The sequence below is a fragment of the Nycticebus coucang genome, chromosome 12, assembly GCF_027406575.1.
Source record: "Nycticebus coucang isolate mNycCou1 chromosome 12, mNycCou1.pri, whole genome shotgun sequence".
NCBI lineage: Eukaryota > Metazoa > Chordata > Mammalia > Primates > Lorisidae > Nycticebus > Nycticebus coucang.
Genome location: NC_069791.1, coordinates 105,700,325 through 105,724,030, shown reverse-complemented (window position 1 = coordinate 105,724,030; position 23,706 = coordinate 105,700,325). Strand labels below are relative to the sequence as shown.

At 45.7% G+C, this 23,706-nt stretch overlaps 1 protein-coding gene across 1 annotated transcript in view; it reads right to left on the bottom strand.

Moving 5' to 3' along the window:
• Positions 1-2,671: 2,671 nt before the first annotated feature.
• Positions 2,672-23,706, bottom strand: part of ABAT (4-aminobutyrate aminotransferase) — an 87,329-nt gene continuing 66,294 nt past the window's right edge. The window contains exons 7-16 of the mRNA XM_053557339.1: positions 21,809-21,889; positions 20,789-20,881; positions 20,264-20,326; positions 12,126-12,189; positions 11,542-11,690; positions 8,390-8,527; positions 6,589-6,756; positions 5,274-5,420; positions 4,716-4,827; positions 2,672-2,897 (exon numbers count right to left, since the gene is read on the bottom strand). Coding sequence (XP_053413314.1) covers positions 2,776-2,897; positions 4,716-4,827; positions 5,274-5,420; positions 6,589-6,756; positions 8,390-8,527; positions 11,542-11,690; positions 12,126-12,189; positions 20,264-20,326; positions 20,789-20,881; positions 21,809-21,889 — 1,137 coding nt within the window. The 3' untranslated portion in view covers positions 2,672-2,775. The remainder of the gene's footprint in view (positions 2,898-4,715; positions 4,828-5,273; positions 5,421-6,588; positions 6,757-8,389; positions 8,528-11,541; positions 11,691-12,125; positions 12,190-20,263; positions 20,327-20,788; positions 20,882-21,808; positions 21,890-23,706) is intronic.

The following is a 23,706-nucleotide window of genomic DNA, read 5'->3' as shown; positions in this document are numbered from 1 at the left end:
TAACATTTTTTTTTTTACAAGAAGTAACTTCTGGCAGCGCCTGTGGCTCAAGGAGTAGGGCGCCGGTCCCATATGCCGGAGTTGGTGGGTTCAAACCTAGTCCCAGCCAAAAACCACAAAAAAAAAAAAAAAAGAAGAAGAAGTAACTTCCCTTGGTAAGGAGTGAATGATAAATCCAGATCAAATGATCTCATTCATCTGTCAGTGCCCCACAGGGAGAGAACAAAATAGTGAGCCACTCTCTCCACTGAAGAAAGCCAACTTCCTGGCTGTGCCCTGCCTTAAAGTCTTGTGGACTCCAAGAACCTTATTGAATATTTGGACCCAATGCTAAAGTTCTCAGAAGAAAGCATACTCAAGCCAATGAATGACTTGTGGTTTGGTTTACACTTTGTGCATTTGTGAAGTAAGACCTGGAACCTTAGGCTGTCTGTGGCATCTGGTATGAGACTGAGCTGACGTGCCTTTGCACGTACTGTCCCCTTTCTGCAGCACTCGTCTTGTCAGCTTGGTGAACTCTTGGGCGTGCTACAAAACCTTATTCCAATCCATTAACACTTTCTCAGAAGCCTCCTCTGGCGCTCAGGTGGGTTCCAGTACTCCCTTTGGTTTCCCAGGGCTCCTGTACACACCTCTGATAGTTTAGCACTTGCCGCTCCACTTTGTCAGCTTAAAAGTCTATTTTCAATCACATGCAAGTCCCCAGGAGCAGGGACTGCGTTTTATCTCATCTTTGTGTTCCTAGTGCTTCGCACAGAGCCTGGGATGGTGCAGGTACTTAAGAAAGTTTGATGAATGACTGAATGATGAACAAATGAATATGTAAATGTGTGGAACCTTGCAGAGAGGAAGTCATCCATCTCTACTTGTTAGTGGAAATGACCTTGAGATTTTTTTTTTTTTTGAGACAGAGTCTCACTCTGTCACCTGGGTAGAGTGCCTTGGCATCATAGCTCACAGCAACCCCAAACTCTTGGGCTCAAGTGATCCTTTTGCCTCCCAAGTAGCTGGGACTGCAGGCACCTGCCACAATGCTCAGGTTATTTTTAGAGATGGGGTCTCACTCTTGCTCAAGCTGAAGTCCTGAGCTCAAGCAATCCACCCGCCTTGGCCTCCCAGAGTGCTAGGATTATATGTGTGAGCCACCGGGCCTGGCCTTCTTAAACTCCTTTTTAAAACCAACAGATTAGCACTAATTGAAGGAATGCAAAGTGAACCGGAATTCATGGATCTGCCTGTGACTGTTAAACATGCCATTTCCCTTCATTCTTCAACAAAAATAGGTGGATGACCAAGTCTGCTGAAAAGTGAAAGCTAAAAAAAACCTCCCACTTTGAGATCTTTGGCTGATTGGTAACTAAAAGACCAAAGTGCTGAGTTAGGAACCTTATTATGCTCATCTTCTAAAACAGCCAACCAAGGCACCAAGGAGATGAAGTGACTTCCTTTGGGGCAGAGAATACAGCCTGACTTTCTCACTCTATCCACTGAATAATACTTAATGGCTCTCAGATTATCAAGTGCTCTTTTTAGGAACATTTGAGGTCAAATCATTTCCACCAGTGTCTTGCCTCCAGCAAAGATACTGTAGCCTCAGCCACAAGCCCCATCTAAACATTTAAAGTTCCATCTGCTGGGTAATCTCTATACTCAGTCATCTCAGGAAAAGCTCTAATTTCAGGAGGGCAAGTACAAGGAAACTGCCTTACACCAGCGTGCCCCACACACGGAGCTCTGGCACTTTTAATTCATGCTGCTTCCCTTAAGAGAAGAAATCCAGTCCAGCAGGGAGTCCCTCTAACAGCCAAGCCGCTCATGTGTCTGCTCAGTGGTGAAGGGAACATGGATGAGCAAGAGCGAGGAGTCTCCCAGGACATGGGGTCCACAAGTCAGACCTCCAGATGCCCTAGGAGACAGGGTGTGTGGCTCTGGTGTCCTGGCCCTGGGTTTGTGCTCCTGGGGCAACAGCCATGTTCTCTGACACTTCAGCTTAAGCATATCCCCATGGACTCTTTAAGTTTCCTCCAACTCAGGTCTAGGCTAACATTTACCAGGGAGGATAGAGTTCGGGGCATGAAGGATGTCGAGTGAGAACCAACAGTGATAACCACCCGGAGATCCTCTGAGAGTAAGCCCCACCAAGGACAGAATTGACAGATCGAGGAACTCCCAAGTGCTCTGAGAGGAGTGGTCCTAGTCTTCAGGAGACCAGGTGGTCCTTGCCCTACTCTCATGTCCCCACTTTTCTGCCTTCTAGGATCTGTCCAGTCCCTTGCTGAAGTGTGCTGAGGGTGTGCTTAGAGCTGTGGAGTTTGGGGGTGCAGGTGAGGAGGTGTTCACTTGCATAGGGCATCCTGATTACTGAATATGGCACTTGAGATGGGCTGGAATGTGGAAGTTCCAGCCACCAGTCCCAGGAGCAGATGTAACTCCCTTGACTGGCTTTCAAAAACATTATTGGGTCAGTCAAGGGTGGGCAGAAATATGGCCACAATCCCCATGGGCCTTCCCAAGAACTATGTCCAGGGCTCAGGCAGAATTTCTGGGCATAAACCAATGTGCACCGTTAGTTCTGCAGGGAGGAAAATCAAAACTAGCCCTCCCGTCCCCTCTTCTTTCCCAAACCACCAAAAACATTCCCTTCTCACAAATAACCCTTCAGCTTATATAGTCACCTCTGACTCAATTTTAAGTGAAAACATGAATTAGGCAAACTAATCAATTTGACAACTGTTGAGATCAGGGCTTTCTCAGAGTGCAGCGGAAATGGCTTCTTTACTTGAAGTCTGCTAAGATGTCACTGAAAATATTGAGGAACAGGTGAGCATGGTGATCCCTGAAGACCAATGTGGGTCGGAAACGAATGGATTTGTCGCCGCAGCCCCCCAACACCACACCTGAAAGAAGAGACAGGAGGGAGGTTAGACTGGGCTCTCGGGCAGTGATGCCCACCGGTACACTCATCCATCCTACACCCCCCCCTTTCCCTCTGCCCTTCTAGCCTTCATTTCCTTCCCACCTACATTCTGTCAATCTCTTCCTTTTCTTTTTTTTTTTTTTTTTGTTTTGTAGAGACAGAGTCTCACTTTATGGCCCTCGGTAGAGTGCTGTGGCCTCACACAGCTCACAGCAACCTCCAACTCCTGGGCTTAAGCGATTCTCTTGCCTCAGCCTCCCGAGTAGCTGGGACTACAGGCGCCCGCCACAACACCCGGCTATTTTTTGGTTGCAGTTTGGCCGGGGCTGGGTTTGAACCTGCCACCCTCGGTATATGGGGCCAGTGCCTTACCGACTGAGCCACAGGCGCCGCCCAATCTCTTCCTTTTCTCTTCCCCTCCCTAACTTTGTCTGCTCTGATTCCCCTGAGCTAGGTGTGGTGGTAGAAAAATCCTGAGATAAATTCCTTGCCTTGCAGAAACTCATGGCAGCAGGGGGGTAAGAAAATGGGTAAACAAATCACAAAAGCACAGATTAAGTCAGAAGCAAGTGGGAGGGGCCGAGCTGTCACTGAAGAGGGTCAGTCCCTGCTTGTTTTAAAGGGTGACTTCCCCCCTTTACAGTGGGGCATTGTCCTTCTCTAGTTTATCTGGATCTCTGAGTCTAATTATCCTGTCCTTCCAGGGGCACCCCAAGGGTTCTGTAAGGTGGTACAAGAAAGAAAAAGACCTGACGCGATGCTTGACACATAATAGGTTCTGTGATCTCACAGCAGTGTCCCTCCCACTCATGATCCTTCAGTGGCTGTCCATACCTCCTAGGTATGTCTAGAGTATGGGGCACGACTCACAGCCCACCATGATGTGAGCCAGGCCTTCCCTCCCCCACCTTCAATCCCTCCCATCGGTTTGCCCCCCCCACCCTCCATTCTCTCCTTCCCTCCACCTCCATAAGCTCTACCCTGCCTCAGGTAATTGCATAAGCCCTTCCCTCTGCCCGGAATGTTCTTCACCTTTACCTGGCCAATCTCTGTTCCTTTACTTAAGCTAAAACACCACCTCCAGGCCTGGCAAGGTGGCTCACACCCATAATCCCAGCACTTGGGAGGTGGAGGCGGGAGGATTGCCTGAGCTCACAGGTTCAAGACCAGCATGAGCTAGAGCAAGGCCTTGTTTCTAAAAAATAGCCGGATGTTGTGGCAAGCACCTGAAGTCCCAGCTACTCGGGAGGCTGAGGCAAGAGAATCACTTGAGCCCAAGAGTTGGAGGTTGCTGTGAGCTGTGATGCCACAGCACTCTATCAAGGGTGACAAAGTGAGAATCTGTCTCCAAAAAAAATAAATAAATAATAAATAAATAAATAAAATAAAACGCTACTTCCCCAAGGAAGCCTTCTGTGATTTCCTGGCCTCCGAACTCTCCCCAGCTATTTGCTCTGTCTCTTCTCCTTCCTGGGACTCATGATCACAATGGATTATGGAATTCTGGACTTAATGGTGCCTCTTCCCACTAGAATTCAGACTTTCTGGAGGAAGGGGCCCATTGATCTTTTCAGCACTGTGACTCTCCCAGTGTACTTAAAACTCCGTGAATGCTTGTTGAATCATCATGGTTAAAGACATTACATGAACTTTTTCTTCTTTTGAGAAAAACCATTCAGGCTATTTTTAGGCCCATGTGCTACCTGCCCCCGACCCTGCAGGACCTGGCACTATTTTTCATGCACAGCAGGTGATGTTGGATGATAATGCGGGTCAGCATCCATTCCCAGCCCCTCACCTTTGTTTCTGGCCATTAAGATGAGCTTATTACGTATGGACTCATCTGGAGTGTCGAAGGAGCAAAAGGTGCCTCTGCCTCTCACTCTGCTGATGAACTGGGGGTACCGGGCCTGCAATGGGGGAGACAAGCTAACTGACGCACTAGGAAGAGGAAAAGGGAGAGGGTTTGGGGGGCTTCTCAAAGGAGGAATGTCTGAACTTGACACCAAAAGATAAGCAGCAGTTCAGGAACTGGGAATGAAATTGGGGTGGAGGGAGGGGAAGGCATTCTCTATAGAGGGCACAGCACATCCAGAATTGCTGGAATACCAAGTGCGATGCCACCCTGAAGGGCACAAAGCTTGCCCTGGGGGCTGTGGGGAGCCATTGTGAGGTGGGAGCCCCTGGGGTGCTGGGCCGGGGTGGTACCTGGAGGTCCAGCAGCCCTGTGAGCAGGGCCTTCCCGGGGGGAGTACCTGGAGGTCCAGCAGCCCTGTGAGCAGGGCCTTCCCAGGTGGGGAGGATACCTGGAGGTCCAGCAGCCCTGTGAGCAGGGCCTTCCCAGGTGGGGGGGTACCTGGAGGTCCAGCAGCCCTGTGAGCAGGGCCTTCCCGGCATGCGCCGCGTTACTCAGCAGGTCTTCCCTCTTGATGACATTGATGACCTCGGCCAGCAGTAGGTTCTTGGATGGGTCCCCCAGCCAGGTGTTGAAGATCCGGTATGGCTAGAATGAGGAAGGGGTGTTGGGAGGGTTCACAGGAAGGCATACCCTGAAGGGACCGCTCTTCTTGGACAGGCCTTCTCCTCTTGAAGAGGAGAGACACTAACCCAGTGAGCAGCCACCAAGGGCTAGGTAGGAGGAGGACACATCTCATGGTATTCTTCTAACAGCAACAGCCCTGTAGGAGGCATTGCTATTAGGGAGACCAAATGGTCCTGTGCTCTGTCTGGGAAATCCCTCAGTCCTGGGGAAGCTGAGACAGCTGGCCCTCTAACTACGATCTTCATTTGACACAGGATGAAGCTACCTGATCACCCGAGGGCAGACAGAGCTCTTTGGTGTTGGGACTGAATCCCTAGCAGTCTGACCATCAAAGCTCACCCACTCTGCCCTCTATGAATGATTCAGGATGGCAAGTGTGGCCAACTAAAACACCCTGCCTAGCTTCCCTCATGGGTAGGAATGGCCATGTGACGAGCGCTTAGTATTGAAAATGGAAGTGTCATGTAAGATTTGTTAGAAAGGCTGCTAATGATGAGAAGGGGTCCACTTGTCCTTTCTACAGGTAAGAAATCCTCCAGGATAAAATTGAGATGTGATAGCTGGAGCTCCAATAGCCATTTTGGACCATGGGGCCACCTTGAGGGTAGAAACTACCTGTAGAAAAGGTGGGAAGAGGGATCTTTGGCCCTTGATGGCTGTGTGTACCTGTGTATTTGTGGATCTGTGTGTAAGCAGGGCAGTTGACAGTGTAGTGGTTAAGGGCATGGGCTTGGCTTTGTCACTTGAAGGCTTCATGACCTTGAACAACTTATTTAATCTGATTCCTCATTAGTAAAATAGAGTTTGTTTTCTTTTTCCCCCCCAGTTAAGACTGTTGGGAGGATTATGAGTACTTAGAGAAGTACTTAGGCCTGGGTGAGGCAGAAAGCAAATGCCCAGTCCTTGGCACCCACAATGTTACTGTGTGTGCACAGAGACAGGAAAGGGCTGGCTGCTGCAGAGCTGGCCTTGTGGAGGGAGCTGGGGTACTTACCATGGGCTGATTAAATTGATAAGAACACGCCTTAGGAAACCTCAGTGACACATTAGGTGTGCACCCACTTCCTCATTTGTGAGAAAGGGACATGCCCTTCATGCCTTGGATGTGGAGGAAAGCCCCACAACTTACGGCGTTGGGCCTTAACTCTTCCTTGTGGAAGAAGCCGCCGGTCATCATCTTCTTGCTGAAGGTCATCACATCTGCTGGGTCGTCCAAGCCCCAGTGCTCATGAGCCCAGAACTTGCCAGTACAGCCCCCCCCAGTCTGGACCTCATCCACCAAGAAGGCACAGCCATGCTGCAGATGGAGAGAGGGGAGAAATAAACACCCGCAGGAGGCTGGCAAGCCCCATGAACCCCCAGCCCCAGCCCACCAACTGCCAAACCCCGAGTCCAGCCACATCCTGCTTGGTTTCTGAACTGCAAGCCAGCCCCAAGTTTTTGGGTTATGGCAAAACAAAACAAAACCCTTAAGCAGAGCACCTCCAGTCAGAGCTCTGAGTGTTTCCAAAAACTGGTAAGCTGGAAAAAAAAAAACCCAGAACATCAACTACTCCCTGCACTAGAGCAGAGCAGTACTTCATCTGGCCCCAGTCCTGGGTCTTGACCTTGTCAGAAAGAAATGTGCCCAACAGTGGGGCCCAGACGGTTTCCCACTTCAGCTGCCACTACCTGCTCATCACCTGGGCTAGTCCTGGCTCTGTGTTTGCAGTTAAGTCAACTCATGTTCTGCACGTTTTATCTGCAAACTTAACTAGTTTGATGTGCTAGTTATATATGCAAAATACATTAAAATAAACACATAAGATTAACATAAAATTTATTCATTTTTGTATCCCAGTTTAGTTGACTATGGATAACACTGGGCTGAAGGATGACATGGAGTTTCTATTTTTTGTGTGTGTGTGTGTGGTTTTTGGCCAGGGCTAGGTTTGAACCTGCCACCTCTGGCATATGGGACTGGCGCTCTACTCCTTGAGCCACAGGCGCCACCCGACATGGAGTTTCTAGAAAGACAAAGAGGGTGGCAGAAGGCTTCCCAAGAATCTCCCGATTGGGAAAATGCCACACTAACATGGGAGTTGGAGGATGATTTTGCCATAAGATTATATCCAAAATAATGGAAATCAGTATGTCAGAGAGAAAGCTGTACCCCGATATTTATTGCAGGGCTATTCACAATAGGCAAGATATGGCATCAACCTAAGCCCATCAACAGATGAATGAATAAAGAAAATAAAATGTATATATACATAACAGAATACTGTTTGGCTATAAAAAAGAAGAATGAAATCCTGTCATTTGCAACAATGTGGGTGGCACTGGAGGACATTATGTTAAGTGAAATAAGCCAGGCACATAAAGACAAATGTCACATGTTCTCACGCATATATAGGAGCTAAAAAAAATTGATCTTATGGAGATAGAGATTAGAATGGTGGTTACCAGAAACTGGGGACAGAAGGGGCAGAGGAGGATAGAAAGGGGTTGGTTAATGTATACAAAAATACAGCTAGATGAAAAGAATAAGATCTGATGTTTAGTAGCACAATCAGGTGACTATAGGTCCCCAAAATATATATTTCAAAATAGCTAGAAGAGTAGATTTGGAAAGTTCTCCATCACAAAGAAATGATGACTGTTTGAGGCGATGGACATCCCAGCTACCATGGCTGGATCATCACACACTGTGTGCTTGTGTCACAACACCACACGCACCCCATAAACTCGTACAGTTATTATGTACCAATAAAGGGTGGAGGAAAAAATATCGTAGGGAAGAATCCCCAACCTCCCCGCCTGTGATGCTGCGAGCCTCTGTACATCTGCAAGTGAACAAGGGCTCCAGAGCAGAAGTGGAGCTAACCCTTTGCTCAGGGACCAACCCTGAGCCCCCGTGGCCCTGTATGCCCTTGGCCCAGACCACTGACCTTCCTGGCAATGTCTCGCAGCTTGTGGAAGAAGTCGTCCGATGCGTGGTTGTCTCCTCCCTCTGACTGGATGGGCTCCACGATGATCCCGGCCACCGTCTTTTTCTTCTTCCGATACTTCACAATTAGATCTTCCACCTGCATTCCAAAGGGGAAGAGGAGATAATTGCTTGCAGATGCTCTTGACCTCTTGAAGTATCTGTAGGTGGGCATCTTGAAGTGTTACTGAAACTGTGGGGTTTTTTGTCATTTCATTTTTTTTTTTAAAGATGCTCATGCTTAATTGCCCAGGATGGAGTGCAGTGGTACAATTGTAGCTCACTGCAGCCGCAAACCCATGGGCCTGCTTAGTTTTTTAAGACTTTTTGTAGAGACCGAGCTCACCATGTTATCCAGACTGGTCTCAAACCCCTGGCCTCAAGTGATCCTCCCACCTCAGCTTCCCCAAGTGGTGATGCTGAGGTGGGCATCACTTCTGTGATGAGTGAGGCATCTGTTGGAAGCCACATGTGGATGGAAATGTATCCTAATGGCATGGACGCTAGCATCTGTGGGGATACAAACAATTCATAAAGCAGGTTATTTGGCCTCCAGAAGCCTCACTCCTCACTTTGCTGATCTGTAACATGGGCACACTGACAGATTCAACCTTACAGGGTCACAGAAGCCTCACTCCTCACTTTGCTGATCTATAACACGGGCACACTGACGGATTCTACCTTATAGGGTTGTGGAGAGGGCTGAATGAGATAATAGGCTTATAGCATAGTGTCCAGCATACGCAAGATGGTGGCTGCTACTATTACTGTTACCAGTACTGTATTATTATTATTGCTATTGTTATATGTTATTATTGGCATCAGAGTCCCTATTGGACAGAATCTTGAGATATATCCTCATCTAAAAAACAGTTAGAGGTAGGCGCAGTGGCTCGCGCCTGTAATCCCAGCCTCCTGGAAGGCTGAGGCTCAAGATTGCTTGAGCTCAGGAGATTGAGACCAGCCTGAGCAAGAGTGAGAGACCCATCTCTATAAAAAAGAGAAAAACTAGCCAGGTTTGGTGGCAGGCACCTGTAGTCTCAGCTACCGTAATCCTCCTGAGGCAGGAGGATTGCTTGAGCCCAGGAGTTTGAAGTTGCTGTGAGCAACAGGTGCGGTGGCTCCTGCCTGTAATCTTAGCCATGACACTTTACCCGGAACGACAGAGTAAGACTCTGCCTCCAAAACATAAAAACAACTGTTACAAAACTCACCTGTCGTGACAGAAATCCAATAAGTGGTGTTGCATAGAGTGGGGCTGGGGTAGGGTAGGGGTGCACTGACACCTCAGATTAGCCAGAGGCAAATTTCTGAGGTGATAAGACAACCTTGGCAGGTATGGTGTACTTATTTTTCAAAACTTACTGAACTGGATACTTAAATAGCTGCATTTGAGGGTACGTAAATTATACACTGAAGTTGATTTTTAAAGATTCAGCTATTAACAGTGACAAGGTAGTAAATTTACAAGGCATCTGGTTGTGCCTAAGTTGTTATAGTTCTTGAACTCTTGTTTTAAAGTAGGTTCCATTTTTTAGATAATGAAAGGGTAGTAATTACTATAATAGTTTACTAATTATTCATCATTAGTAATTGTGATATATCATTATTATAATAGTTTACTAATTATTCATCATTAGTAATTGTGATATATCATTATTATAAAAGTTTACTAATTATTCATTCATCTCCAGAGCATACTCCTAGGTAGCCTAACAAGTGAAATCTTTCCTTATTATGCACAACTAAGAAAAGGTCTTCTGTTTGGATGATGGTGTTTTGGCCTTGGTCTCTACCAGTCACCTCACCGCAGCTCTAAGACACATTTCTTTCAGAGCATCCTTGGTACTTAGTGGTTACTTTCTCCCCTATTTGTTCAAAGCTGTCTCTCCTAATGCCCTGTACTCCCTAATACTGCTGCCGTGAACCACACATGGCTCTGAGCACTTGGAATGCAGTGGGTCCCAATTGAGCCATGCTGGTAGTGTGAAACGCACACAGTAGTTCGGAGACTGAATACAAAAATAAAGATGTAAAAGATCTCATCAATAATTTAGAAATAGGCCAGGTGCAGTGGCTCCTGCCTGTAATCTTAGAATTCTGAGAGGTCAAGGCGGGAGGATCCCTTGAGTTCAGAAATTTGATACCAGCCAACCAAGAGTGAGACCCCCATCTCTATTAAAAACAGAAAAATTAGTAATTGTGAGTGTGCCTGTAGTCCCAGCTACTTGGGAGGCTGAGGCAGGAGAATCATTTGAGCCCAGGAGTTTGAGCTATGATGCCATGGCACTCTAAACAGGGCAACAGAGTAAGACTCTGCCTGAAAAAGAAAAAAAAATTAAAAAACAGTAATTTCGTATTTATGGAGATCATATTTTGGATATATTGGGTTCAATAAAAATGCTACTTAAATTAATTTCAGGTATTTCTTTTTATTTTTTAAAAAATTTGACTACTTGGCCAGGCACAGTGGGTCACGCCTGTAATCCTAGCGCTCTGGGAGGCTGAGGCAGGTGGACTGCCTGAGCTCATAGGTTCAAGACCAGCCTGAGCCAGAGCAAGACCTTGTCTCTAAAAATAGCTGGGCGTTCCATCTTCCATGGAACCCCAATACATGGAAAGGTGAAGGAGGGGTTGTGTGGTTGAAGTGGAACCCTGGAGTGACAGGAAGCTGCATGTCCTTAATTTTTTCCAGCACAACCCTCAGGGCAACCCAGAGAAGCCTTAGGACTTGGGAAAAGACAAAACCAGTGTGCCGGAGAATCCCGGGAACTATTTTTTTTCCTATGAGATATCTTATGTTCTTTCAATAAATCTATTTTCTCTTATTTTAGAGTTACTGAAGCTTGCCCCCAAAGGAATGTGAGTGATAGAGAAATTGATACCCGAGTGGGGTGATGAATGCTAGGTGCCAGTAACAATGTGTCTTACTACCTTTCCCAATATGGGGACTATTTGGGACACTTGTTTTCCTGTCCCTATCTCCCCCCACAGGGAGCACCACACAGGCCCTCAGATAAACCCTTCATCTGGTCCTCTTTTCCTGGGCTAAGTCTTGGGGTGGCAAGAGAAAGGGGAGGCTGTGTGTGGAGGACCTGGAAGGTCTGGTGTTACCTCTTCCAGGCAGCGGGCTTCTTCCTGTTGGTTTTCTTTCACAAACTCTTCCAGAGGATATTTCAGCCGTGGGAAGGGTGCAATGGGCCAGTCGAAGGAAGGGATGTCGATCTTGTGAATGGCTTTGGAGTGCGTGGTCGCTAGGCAACCTGAGTCCAGCAAAACAAAAAAGCAGATGCTTGGCTTGGAGGAGCAGGCTGGGCAGTGTTTGGAAAGGAGATGAAGGCATTTCAGCTCAAGGCTTACAAAGCCCAGAGAGGCCCGGAGCCTGCGGAATGCCAGTTCTTAATACCATCCTGAAGCTGAAGGGGAACCCGTGAACCCTTAATTTTCATGTGTGCTTGTATATGTGTTCGCTTGCGAGTTGTCACAGATGTAGCGTGGGCTTTGAAGACTGAGTCAAGAGCTCAAATCCCAACTCCGGCACTGAATGGCCCTAGGAAGTTCTTTTCCTTCCTGAGCCTTGACTTCCACATCTACAACGTGGGAATAATAATCTACACTCTGCCAACGCCAGATCAAAGACAGCTGTGGCTATGACGGCTGCTGTTATTATCCCTCTAAATGCCTCGGTCCCTCCTTACCCATGGTCCTGCCGTGGAATCCGCCCATGAAGGAGAGGATGCTGTAGTCAGGGCACCCAGGGGCCTGGAACCAAGAAGTACGAGTCATCAGTCACAGTGGTAGGGATGGCGGAGCCGTACTGTTGCCCTGCAAACCTAGCGGACAGAGGAGTCTGCCAGAGGAACCAGGAGTTCTTCTCAGGCAGGTGCTATGACTTGGACCCCTGTGGTTTATATTCATCTCACAAATGTTTTATTTTGCCCAATTCTTAAAAAAAAAATTTAAATAAATTGTTGGCAAACTTAAAATCAAGAGATCTGGGGCATTGCCTGTGGCTCAGTGAGTATGGCGCTGGCCCCATATACTGAGGGTGGCAGGTTCAAACCCAGCCCCAGCCAAACTACAACAAAAAAATAGCCATGCATTGTAGTGGGCACCTGTAGTCCCAGCTACTTGGGAGGCTGAGGCAAGAAAATCACCTAAACCCAAGAGCTGGAGTTTGCTGTGAGCTGTGATGCCACAGCACTCTACCAAGGGCAATAGAGTGAAACTCTGTCTCAAAAAAAAAAAAACAACAAGAGATCTCACATAAATATCTGAACTTCTGGCACTGCCTGCCTTTCTTCTTCCTGTCCTTGCCCAGCTGGCTGGGAGCTTCTGAGTTTTCTTTCCTTTTTTTTGAGACAGAGTTTCACAATTTTGCCCTGGGTAGAGTGCCGTGGGTATCACAGCTCACAACCTCAAATTCTTGGGCTTAAGCGACTTTCTTGCTTCAGCCTCCCAAGTAGCTGGGACTACAGGGCACCCGCCACAACGCCCGGCTATTTTTTTGTTGTAGTTGTCATTGTTGGTTAGACTGCCCCGGGCCAGGTTCGAACCCCGCCAACTTCAGTGTATGTGACTGGCGCCGTTCAGTGTATGTGGCTGGTGCTGTAACCACTGTGCTACAGGTGCCGAGCCAAGGCTTCTGAGTTTTCTACCCCTGTTCTATAAGCTCTTCAAGCTCCTCCCCACCCAGCTGGCTACAGTCTTGGGTGGGCCAGATACCTCCCAGGGATACCCTGAGACAAGCAAGGGGCTAAGCTGAGCAGACACCTCATAGGAAATGCCCCGGCCTTTAGAGAGGTCTGCTGTGTCAGAGAGGATGGCAGGGAAGGGCCCCATGCTGCCACTCCTTGCATTGTTTTCTGATGCTCACTCAGTAAGAGAATCCAAGTGTGTTCCTGGAATACATGTGTTCTTCACATGTTGAATAAATTTGCCATAACTAAACCAGCTCTCTAGGATATTCTCAGACCTGTCCTCCATAAAGACCAGTGTAATCCTCCACCACAAAAGTAAACTCACCCAGAAAATTTTGATCAAATTTCAACTTCCACAGTTGCAAAAGGATTAAAAATGTCCACTGGACTCTCAAAAGGCTTATCAATATTCTCAATTAATGTGAATGGTTTAAATTGTCCTCTAAAGAGGCACAGGTTGGCTGACTGGATACAAAAACTCAAGCCAGATATCTGCTGCATACAAGAATCACATCTTACATTAAAAGACAAATATAGACTCAAGGTGAAGGGATGGTCATCTATACTCCAGGCAAATGGAAAGCAGAAAAAAGCAGATGTTACAATTCTATTCACAGACGCAATAGGCTTTAAACCAACTGAAATAAGGAAGGATAAGGATGGACACTTCATATTTGTTAAAGGTAATACTCAATATGATGAGATTTCAATTATTAATATTCATTCACCCAATCAGAACGCACCTCAATTTATAAGAGAAACTCTAACAGACATGAGCAACTTGATTTCCTCCAGTTCCATAGTAGTTGGAGATTTTAATACCCCTTTAGCAGTGCTGGATAGATCCTCCAAAAAGAAGCTCAGCAAAGAAATTTTAGATTTAAACTTAACTATTCAACGTCTGGACTTAACAGACATCTACAGGACATTTCATCCCAACAAAACTGAATACACATTCTTCTCATCAGCCCACGGAACATACTCCAAAATCGACCACATCCTAGGCCACAAATTTAACCTCAGCAAATTCAAAAAAATAGATATTATTCCTTGCATCTTCTCAGACCATCATGGAATAAAAGTCGAACTCAATAACAACAGGAACCTGCATACCCGTACAAGAACATGGAAGCTAAACAACCTTATGCTGAAGGATAGATGGGTTATAGATGAGATTAAGAAGGAAATCACCAAATTTTTGGAACAAAACAACAATCAAGACATGAATTACCAGAACCTCTGGGATAATGCAAAGGCAGTCCTAAGAGGGAAATTTATAGCACTGCAAGCTTTCCTCAAGAAAACGGAAAGAGAGGAAGTTGATAACTTAATGGGACATCTCAAGCAACTGGAGAAGGAAGAACACTCCAACCCCAAACCCCGCAGAAGAAAAGAAATAACCAAAATCAGAGCAGAATTAAATGAAATTGAAAACAAAAGAATTATACAACAAATCAATAAATCCAAAAGTTGGTTTTTTTAAAAGATAAATAAAATAGATAAACCTTTGGCCAACCTAACCAGGAAAAAAAGAGTAAAATTTCTAATTTCATCAATCAGAAATGGTAACGATGAAATAACAACAGACCCCTCAGAAATCCAAAAAATCCTTAACGAATACTACAAGAAACTTTACTCTCAGAAATATGAAAATCTGAAAGAAATCGACCAATACCTGGAAGTACGCCACCTACCAAGACTTAGCCAGAACGAAGTAGAAATGTTGAACAGGCCTATATCAAGTTCTGAAATAGCATCAACTATACAAAATCTCCCTAAAAAGAAAAGCCCAGGACCAGATGGCTTTACATCAGAATTCTACCAAACCTTTAAAGAAGAACTAGTACCTATATTACTAAACCTCTTCCAATATAGAAAAAGAAGCGGGTGGCGCCTGTGGCTCAAGCAGTAGGGCGCCGGTCCCATATGCCGGAGGTGGCGGGTTCAAACCCTGCCCCGGCCAAAAAAAAAAAAAAAGAAAAAGAAGGAATATTACCCAACACATTCTATGAAGCAAACATCACCTTGATCCCCAAACCAGGGAAAGACCCAACAAGAAAAGAAAATTATAGACCAGTATCACTAGTGAATATTGATGCTGAAATACTCAATAAGATCCTAACAACAGAATCCAACAACACATCAAAAAAATTATACACCACGACCAAGTGGGATTTATCCCAGGGTCTCAAGGCTGGTTCAATATATGTAAATCTATAAATGTAATTCAGCACATAAACAAACTAAAAAATAAGGACCATATGATTCTTTCAATTGATGCAGAAAAAGCTTTTGATAATATCCAGCATCCCTTCATGATCAGAACACTTAAGAAAATTGGTATAGAAAGGACATTTCTTAAACCAATAGACTCCATCTACAGCAAACCCACAGCCAATATTGTATTGAATGGAGTTAAATTGAAATCATTTCCACTTAGATTAGGAACCAGGCAAGGTTGCCCATTGTCTCCATTGCTCTTTAACATTGTAATGGAAGTTTTAGCCATTGCAATCAGGGAAGAAAAGGTGATCAAGGGTATCCACATAGGGTCAGAAGAGATCAAACTTTCACTCTTTGCAGATGATATGATTGTATATCTGGAAAACACTAGGGATTCTATACTACAAAACTTTTAGAAGTGATCAAGGAATACAGCAATGTCTCAGGCTACAAAATCAACACCCATAAATCTGTAGCCTTTATATATACCAATAATAACCAAGCTGAAAAACAGTCAAGGATTCTATTCCTTTCACAGTAGTGCCAAAGAAAAGGAAATATTTGGGAGTATACCTAACAAAGGACGTGAAAGATTGCTACAAAGAGAACTATGAAACTTTAAGTAAAGAAATAGCTGAAGATGTTAACAAATGGAAAAACATACCATGCTCATGGCTGGGAAGAATCAACATTGTTAAAATGTCTATGCTACCCAAAGCAATATATAATTTTAAAGCAATTCCTATTAAAGCTCCATTGTCATATTTTAAAGATCTTGAAAAAATAATACTTCGTTTTATATGGAATCAGAAATAACCTCGAATAGCCAAAACACTACTCAGCAATAAAAACACAGCAGGAGGAATCACGCTACCAGACCTGAGACTGTACTATAAATCGATAGTGATCAAAACAGCATGGTATTAGCACAAACACAGAGAAGTAGATGTCTGGAACAGAATAGAGAACCAAGAGATGAATCCAGCTACTTACCGTTATTTGATCTTTGACAAGCCAATTAAAAACATTCAGTGGGGAAAAGATTCCCTATTTAACAAATGGTGCTGGGTGAACTGGCTGGCGACCTGTAGAAGATTGAAACTGGACCCACACCTTTCACCGTTAACTAAGATAGACTCTCACTGGATAAAAGATTTAAACTTAAGTTTCAAAACTATAAAAATACTTGAAGAAAGTGCAGAGAAAACTCTTGAAGGAATCAGACTGGGTGAATATTTTATGAGGAGGACTCCCCAGGCAATTGAAGCAGTATCAAAAATACACTATTGGGACCTGATCAAACTAAAAAGCTTCTGCACAGTCAAGAACATAGTAAATAAAACAAGCAGACAGCCTCAGAATGAGAGAAAATATTTGCGGGTTATACCTCTGATAAAGGTGTAATAACCAGAATCCACAGAGAACTCAAACGTATTAGCAAGAAAAGAACACATTACTCCATCTCAGGGTGGACAAGGGACTTAAAGAGAAACTTCTCTAAAGAAGACAGATGCACGATCTACAAACACATGAAAAAAAGCTCATCATCCTTAATCATCAGAGAAATGCAAATCAAAACTACTTTGAGATACCACCTAACCCCAGTAAGAGTAGACCACATAACAAAATCCCAAAACCAGAGATGTTGGTGTGGATGTGGAGAAAAGGGCACACTTCTACACTGCTGGTGGGAATGCGCACTAATACGTTCCTTCCGGAAGGATGTTTGGAGAATACACAGAGACCTAAAAATAGACCTGCCATTCGATCCTATAATTTCTTTACTAGGTTTATACCCAGAAGACCAAAAATCACAATATAACAAAGACATCTGTACCAGAATGTTTATTGTGGCCCAATTCATAATTGCTAAGTCATGGAAGAAGCCCAAGTGCCCATCAACCCACGAATGGACTAGCAAATTGTGGTACATGTATACCATGGAATATTATGCAGCCTTAAGGAAAGATGGAGACTTTACCTCTTTCGTGTTTACATGGATGGAACTGGAACATATTCTTCTTAGCAAAGTATCTCAGGAATGGAAGAAAAATTATCCAATGTACTCAGCCCTACTATGACGCTAAATTATAGCTTTCACATGAAGACTATAACCCAACTATAGCACAAGACTATGAGGAAAGGGCCAAGGAAGGGGAAAGGAGCGGGGAGGTTAGCGTGGAGGAAGGGTAATGGGTGAGGCCACACCTACGGTGCATCTTAGAATGGGGTACAGGCTAAACTTACTAAATGCAGAATACAAATATCTACATACAATAACTAAGAAAATGCCATGAAGGCTACATTGAACAGTTTGATGAGAATATTTCAGATTGTATATGAAACCAGCACATTGTACCCTTGATTGCAGTAATGTACACAGCTATGATTTAACAATAAAAGAAAAAGCCAAAAAAACAAATGTGTTCCTGGCTGACTCAGACAGAACAGAGGCAAGTGAGGCGGCCCTGAGTCTCTGCGGTGTTGGTACAGTGTTTTCTCAGACTGGCTGCTCTCCAACAAGTCCGTAAGACCCCTGCAAAAACTCCAAGACCCTCTCCCACCAACTCCTGAACACCTTTTGTCATTTTAACCTTGTTTCCTGTTTGTACATGTAATATATACACATCTTTTCATATATTTGAATTCAGACGGCAATGATGGGGAATGAAATTTTAAAATGTTGGTGGAACAGGATGTCCAGGGACATCAAGTCAGAAAAGCAATGTCAGAGAAAGAAGCGGAGTAAGATCCAGTAAAAAAAAAAAAACAGAAAGGAAAAAGGTTGGATTTAGAAAAGAAAGTGCTCTCAGTGTAAGTTTATGTAGGTTAATATAAAAACATGTTATAGTAGGCGTCCATCTATTACAATCTGAATATTTATTTAAATGGTTGAGGGCAGAGTGACCACACACTTTTTTTTTTTTTTTTTTGAGACAGAGTCTTACTTTGTCACCTTTAGTAGAGTGCCATGGCATCACAGCTCAGAGCAACCTCAAACTCTTGGGCTCTAGCAATTCTCTTGCCTCAGCCTCCCAAGTAGCTGGGACCACAGGCGCCCACCACAGCATCTGGCTATTTTTTTGTGCAGCCTTGGTGTATGTGGCTGATGCCATAACCACTGTGCTACATGTGCCGAGCCAACACACACTTTACATGCCACGGTTTTTACTAAATTATAGCACTGGCTTGGTGCTACAGTGGTTAGGCCACATATACCAGGGCTGGCAGGTTTGAACCTGGCCTGGGCCTGCTAAACAACAATGACAACAACAATAACAAAAAATAGCCAGAATCGCTTAAGCCCAAGAGTTTGAGGTTGCTGTGAGCTATGACACCATGGCACTCTACTGAGGGTGATACAGTCAGATTCTGTGTCAAAAAAAAAATTATAGCACATGTCCAGGCCAAGAGAGACCCTCTGTAATGACAGTAAAACCTCCATAGTTGACCACCTCCCTGCATTGACCACTTCCTTACATTGAGCTAATTTTCATAGACCAGACACGTACCACATTTACGTATCAGTACAGTAGGCCTACTTCCTACTGTTGACCACCTCTGTATGTGGACTTTTTTTTTTTGTTTTGAGGCAGAGTCTCATTTTGTCGCCCTTGGTAGAGTGCCGTGGCATCACACAGCTCACAGCAACCTCCAGCTCTTGGACTCAAGCGATTCTCTTGCCTCAGCCTCCCAAGTAGCTGTGACTATAGGCGCCTGCCACAATGCCTAGTTATTTTCTTTTCTTTTTTTTTTTTTAGAGACAGAGTCTCATTTTATCACCCTCGGTAGAGTGCCGTAGCGTCACAGCTCACAGCAACCTCCAGCTCTTGGGCTTAGGCGATTCTCTTGCCTCAGCCTCCCAAGTAGCTGGGACTACAAGAGCCCACCACAATACCCGGCTACCGGCTATTTTTTTGTTTCAGTTTGGCCAGGGCCGGGTTCGAACCTGCCACCTTCGGTATATGGGGCCAGCGCCTTACTCACTGAGCCATAGGTGCTGCACAGGCCTGGTTATTTTCAAAGACAAGTCTTGCTCTCACTGAGGCTGGTCTAGAACCTATGAGCTCAGGAAATCCACCCACCTAAACCTTCCAGAGTGCTAGGATTACAGGTGTGAGCCACTGTACCCAGCTGTTGACCACTTTATTATAGTCCCTGGGTGGTCAACTTATAGGAGTTCTATTGTATTTGGAACTTGTCAATAAGTGGCAGATAAATTTTGGGAATTGGATAAAACAATGAATGAAACTGGTAGTTAATTAAGTTCAGCGGCTTTTCATTATTATTTTTTTTTAAGCAGTAGACACTTCTAAATCTTTTTTTTTTTGTGGTTTTTGGCTGGGGTTGGGTTTGAACCTGCCACCTGCAGCATATGGGACCGGGCGCCCTACTCCTTGAGCCACAGGTGCCGCCCAGGCACTTCTAAATCTTAATGAATGTCACATAAAAAACAAAGAAGGACAAGCCTGCTCTGGTTGAATCTGGGAGGGGAGCTTGGAACCCCCCACCCCCCACTGTCTTTTCCCTGCTACCTCTCACCCCCAACAGCCGCCCCCTGGAGCTGCTGTGAACTGCTAGGGTGCCACATGGAGCCCTAGCTTAATCTTCCCCAACCACTGGACGTACAGGTGGCTTGCCATCTTCTCAGGTTGTGGATCTTACAAACACCCGTGGGGTGTCCCTGTGCACACATTCCTGTTGGTATCTTGGATTATTAACTGCCTCTTTAGACCTGTCAAATTGAGGCAGTTGTCCTGGGAAACCAGTGAAAGCCCATGAGGACCACTCCACTCAGCCTTGATACCCAGGGGAAAGATTCACGAGTGGGGCTGTGTGGGGACCTCTCCTAATTGAGAGGGACAGCGTCAGCGCCCCCCAAACACATACGATAGAAGCCCGGCTGCACTCACCTGGTTAATCATGCAGGTCTCCAGCTCCTCTTTGGAGAAGCCCCTTTGCCCCCTTTCCTTGCTCTGACAAAACAGAACAGAATGAAATGTCAGGGTCGCTCTAAGGTGGACAGGGCTTTGACTTCCCACCCCAGCTGACATTCCGTCTGGATGAGAGAACACTTTCTCAGGAGTCGGTATCAGGTACTGGGCATTACAAGTCTGGACTGAGGCATAGGACTGAACTGTGCTTGCAACAAAGCAAATAGTTGAATACATAGGATGAAATAATATTCTATTACCAACAACTCTGATCTTTTGGGATGGCCTACCTTATGCCAGGAAAAATAGAGTGTTCGCACTGAATAAGTTTGAGGATAACGCCTCAGCCCTCTGCCCTGTACACTACTGGGCTGTTTGGGAAGCCCCAGCTAGGAGTGGCCCTCCTTGGACTTTAACCCTGGTTACATTGAAGTCTAAAACTCCAGCCAGGGGGAAAAGAGGGTGTGTGTGTGTACATGTGTGTGTTCATGCCCCAAACCTCACCCGGTACCACATGAAGATGGTCTTGAAGGCATTTTCATTGGAGCAGGAGCCGCAGGCCATGGTGATGAGCTGGGACATCCCTTTGGGAGCCACCTACAAGGAGGGAAGCAGCTGTGAGTCCAGGCTCATCTAGATTCCTGCTTCCCCAGGAGGAGGATGTGTCTCCATGAGGGGTAAGCCCTGGGCCCTGGAGGCGGGGGATGCAGAGGAAGGGTGGGAGGTAGCCAGGAATGTCCCAGAAACATTACACAGGGAGGGTGGACTCAGGCTTTTCCAGAGGTTGAGACTCTCGGGAAGGCCCAGCTGCTGAGGCTGGCAGAGAGGAAAGAAGGGCCAGAAAGCCCCCTCTGTCCCTTGTGATACAATTCCTGCTCCCTAAGACACCCACTTTTTCCAAGCTGAGGTTCCCAGTGACTTTCATCACGGCCAAAAACTGAAACCAAAAAGCCAGTGGGGGTCAGGAAAGGAGGAATGAATAACATATACAAAGCCCCCATGATGGGACACATTAATTTCCCTTGAGTTCCCTTTGTCCTATATCCAAAGTATTGCTTCTTCAAAAGGAAAATAAAAAACACTCTTCATGGCTGGGCATGGTGGCTCATGCTTGTAATCCTAGCACTCTGGGTGGATCCATCCAAGACGGGTGGATCACTTGATCACAACCAGCCTTAGCAAGAGCGAGACCCCGTCTCTACTAAAAATAGAAAATCTAGCCAGGTGTTGTGGCAGGACCTGTGGTCCCAACTACTTGGGAGGCTGAGACAAGAGCAATTGCCTGAGCTCAAGAGTTTGAGGTATGATGCCATCACAGCATTCAACCCAAGGCAAAAGAGTGGGATTGTCTCAAAAAAGGAACATACTTTTCATGAAAGGGTAAGCACAAAGTGCAAGGTTCCTGTAGCAACACTGTGTCCTTCATCATCCTGGAACTGGGTCTTTTTCTTTCTTAGCTGGTGGTGCCCACCCCCGAGGACAGTGGCACTGCCCCAGCAGCTGGATTGTTCCCTCTGAACTCACCGATAGCAAGGACTCCCGGAGCTTCTCCACAAAGTTCTCGGGAGGCAGGATTCCGAGGGCAGGTCTGTTGATGAATGTGCTCTGCAAAAGGCCAAGAGGCAAACCATGACTTCTCAGGCTGACAGGCTCCCTGCACACCAGTGAGTCTTTGCGCAGCCCATGTATTCAAGTGGGCTCTGAGCGGCCTGCAAGCTGATGGTGTTCTGTGAGTGTGGAGAATGACAGGTTTCCCGGAATTTTAGAGAATTCCACTAGGATTACACTGGACTTTTAAGACAGTGTCAATTTTGTAGCTGTGATATTGCATTACAGTTATACAAGATGTTGTTGCCATTGGGGGAAACTGAGTGAAAAATTCACATGGGACATCTCTGTGCTATTTTGGGCAACTTCCTGTGAATCTGTAATTTTTCTTTAAAAAAATCATCAGAATGCTGGGCACAGTAGCTCACACTCTGGGAGGTCAAGTTGGGTGGATTGCTTGAGCTCAGGAATTCGAGACCAGCCTGAGCCAGAGCAAGACCCCCACCTCTAAAAACTAGCCAGGCATTGTAGCGGGCACCTGTAGTCCCAGCTACTCAGGAGGCTGAGGTGAGAGGGTCGCTTGAGCCCAAGAATTTGAGTTTGCTGTGAGCTATGATTCCTCAGCATTCTACCAACGGCGACAAAGTGAGACTGTCTCAAAAAAAAGAAAAGAAAAAAAAGCTGGGCACTTGTAGCTCAGTGGCTAGGGCGCCAGCCACATACATCAGAGCTGGTGGGTTCATAGCCTGGACCTGCCAAACTATAATGACAACTACAACCAAATAAAAAATAAAAAAATAGCTGGGGGTTGTGCTGAGTGCCTGTAGTCCCAGCTACTTGGGAGACTGAGGCAAGGGAATCGCTTAAGCCCAAGAGTTAGAGGTTGCTGTGAGCTGTGACACCACAACACTCTACCCAGGGCGACATAGTGAGACTCTGTCTCAAAAAAAAAAAAAAATCAGAATAGCTAAAAAACAAACAAAAAATGGGCAATAACATGTGTCCTCTATATTAAGAATGTGGAGCCACTAGAACTCCCTGCTGGTGAGAGGGCCCAGTGGTGCATCTCCTTTGGGAAGCAGCATGGAGACTCCTTACAGTGTTAAACGTGCCCGCTGGGTCACCCAGCGTCCACCCCTTGGCCTTTATCCAGGCGAATGAAAGCTCACGTCCATACAGACATGCACCGAAAGTCCATACTTGGTGGCTTTCGGTCTCATTTGCCAAAAAACTGGAAACAGCCCGAATATCCCGCCACCGAGGGAAGGAGAGACAAACTAGTTCATTCTGCAGTGGAGCCAACTCTCCAGAAAAGGGAACCACCCACCCACCCACGAGCCCCTGTGGAAGAATCTCACAGCGACCATTCTGAGTCAAAGGGGAATCAGTGGTTTTTGGGACTGGCTTATTTCACCTAGCATAATGCCCTCAATGTTCATCCGAGTTTGGGTATATGACAGAATTTCATTTCTCTTTAAGGCTAAATAATATTCCTCCGGACGGCTAGACCGCACCTGTATAGCCATCCATTGTCCAAGGACAAGTGGGTTGCTGCCACCTGTTGGTCCCCGTGAGTAACACTACTATGCAAATGTGTCTGGATTTCGACAGTGATCACAGGACTATGTGTTTGTGGAAACCCACAGAATTGTACACTAAAAAAGGTGACTTTGGGCAGCACCTGTGGCTCAAAGGGGTAGGGCACCAGCCCCATATGCCAGAGGTGGCGGGTTCAAACCCAGCCCTGGCCAAAAACTGCAAAAAAAAAAAAAAGTGACTTTTATTGCATGTAAACTGTACCTTAATTTTTTTCCTTTAGAAATAACATAGAAAAAAAGGCTTTATGAGGCACTGGCAGCTCTGGAATTTCTAAT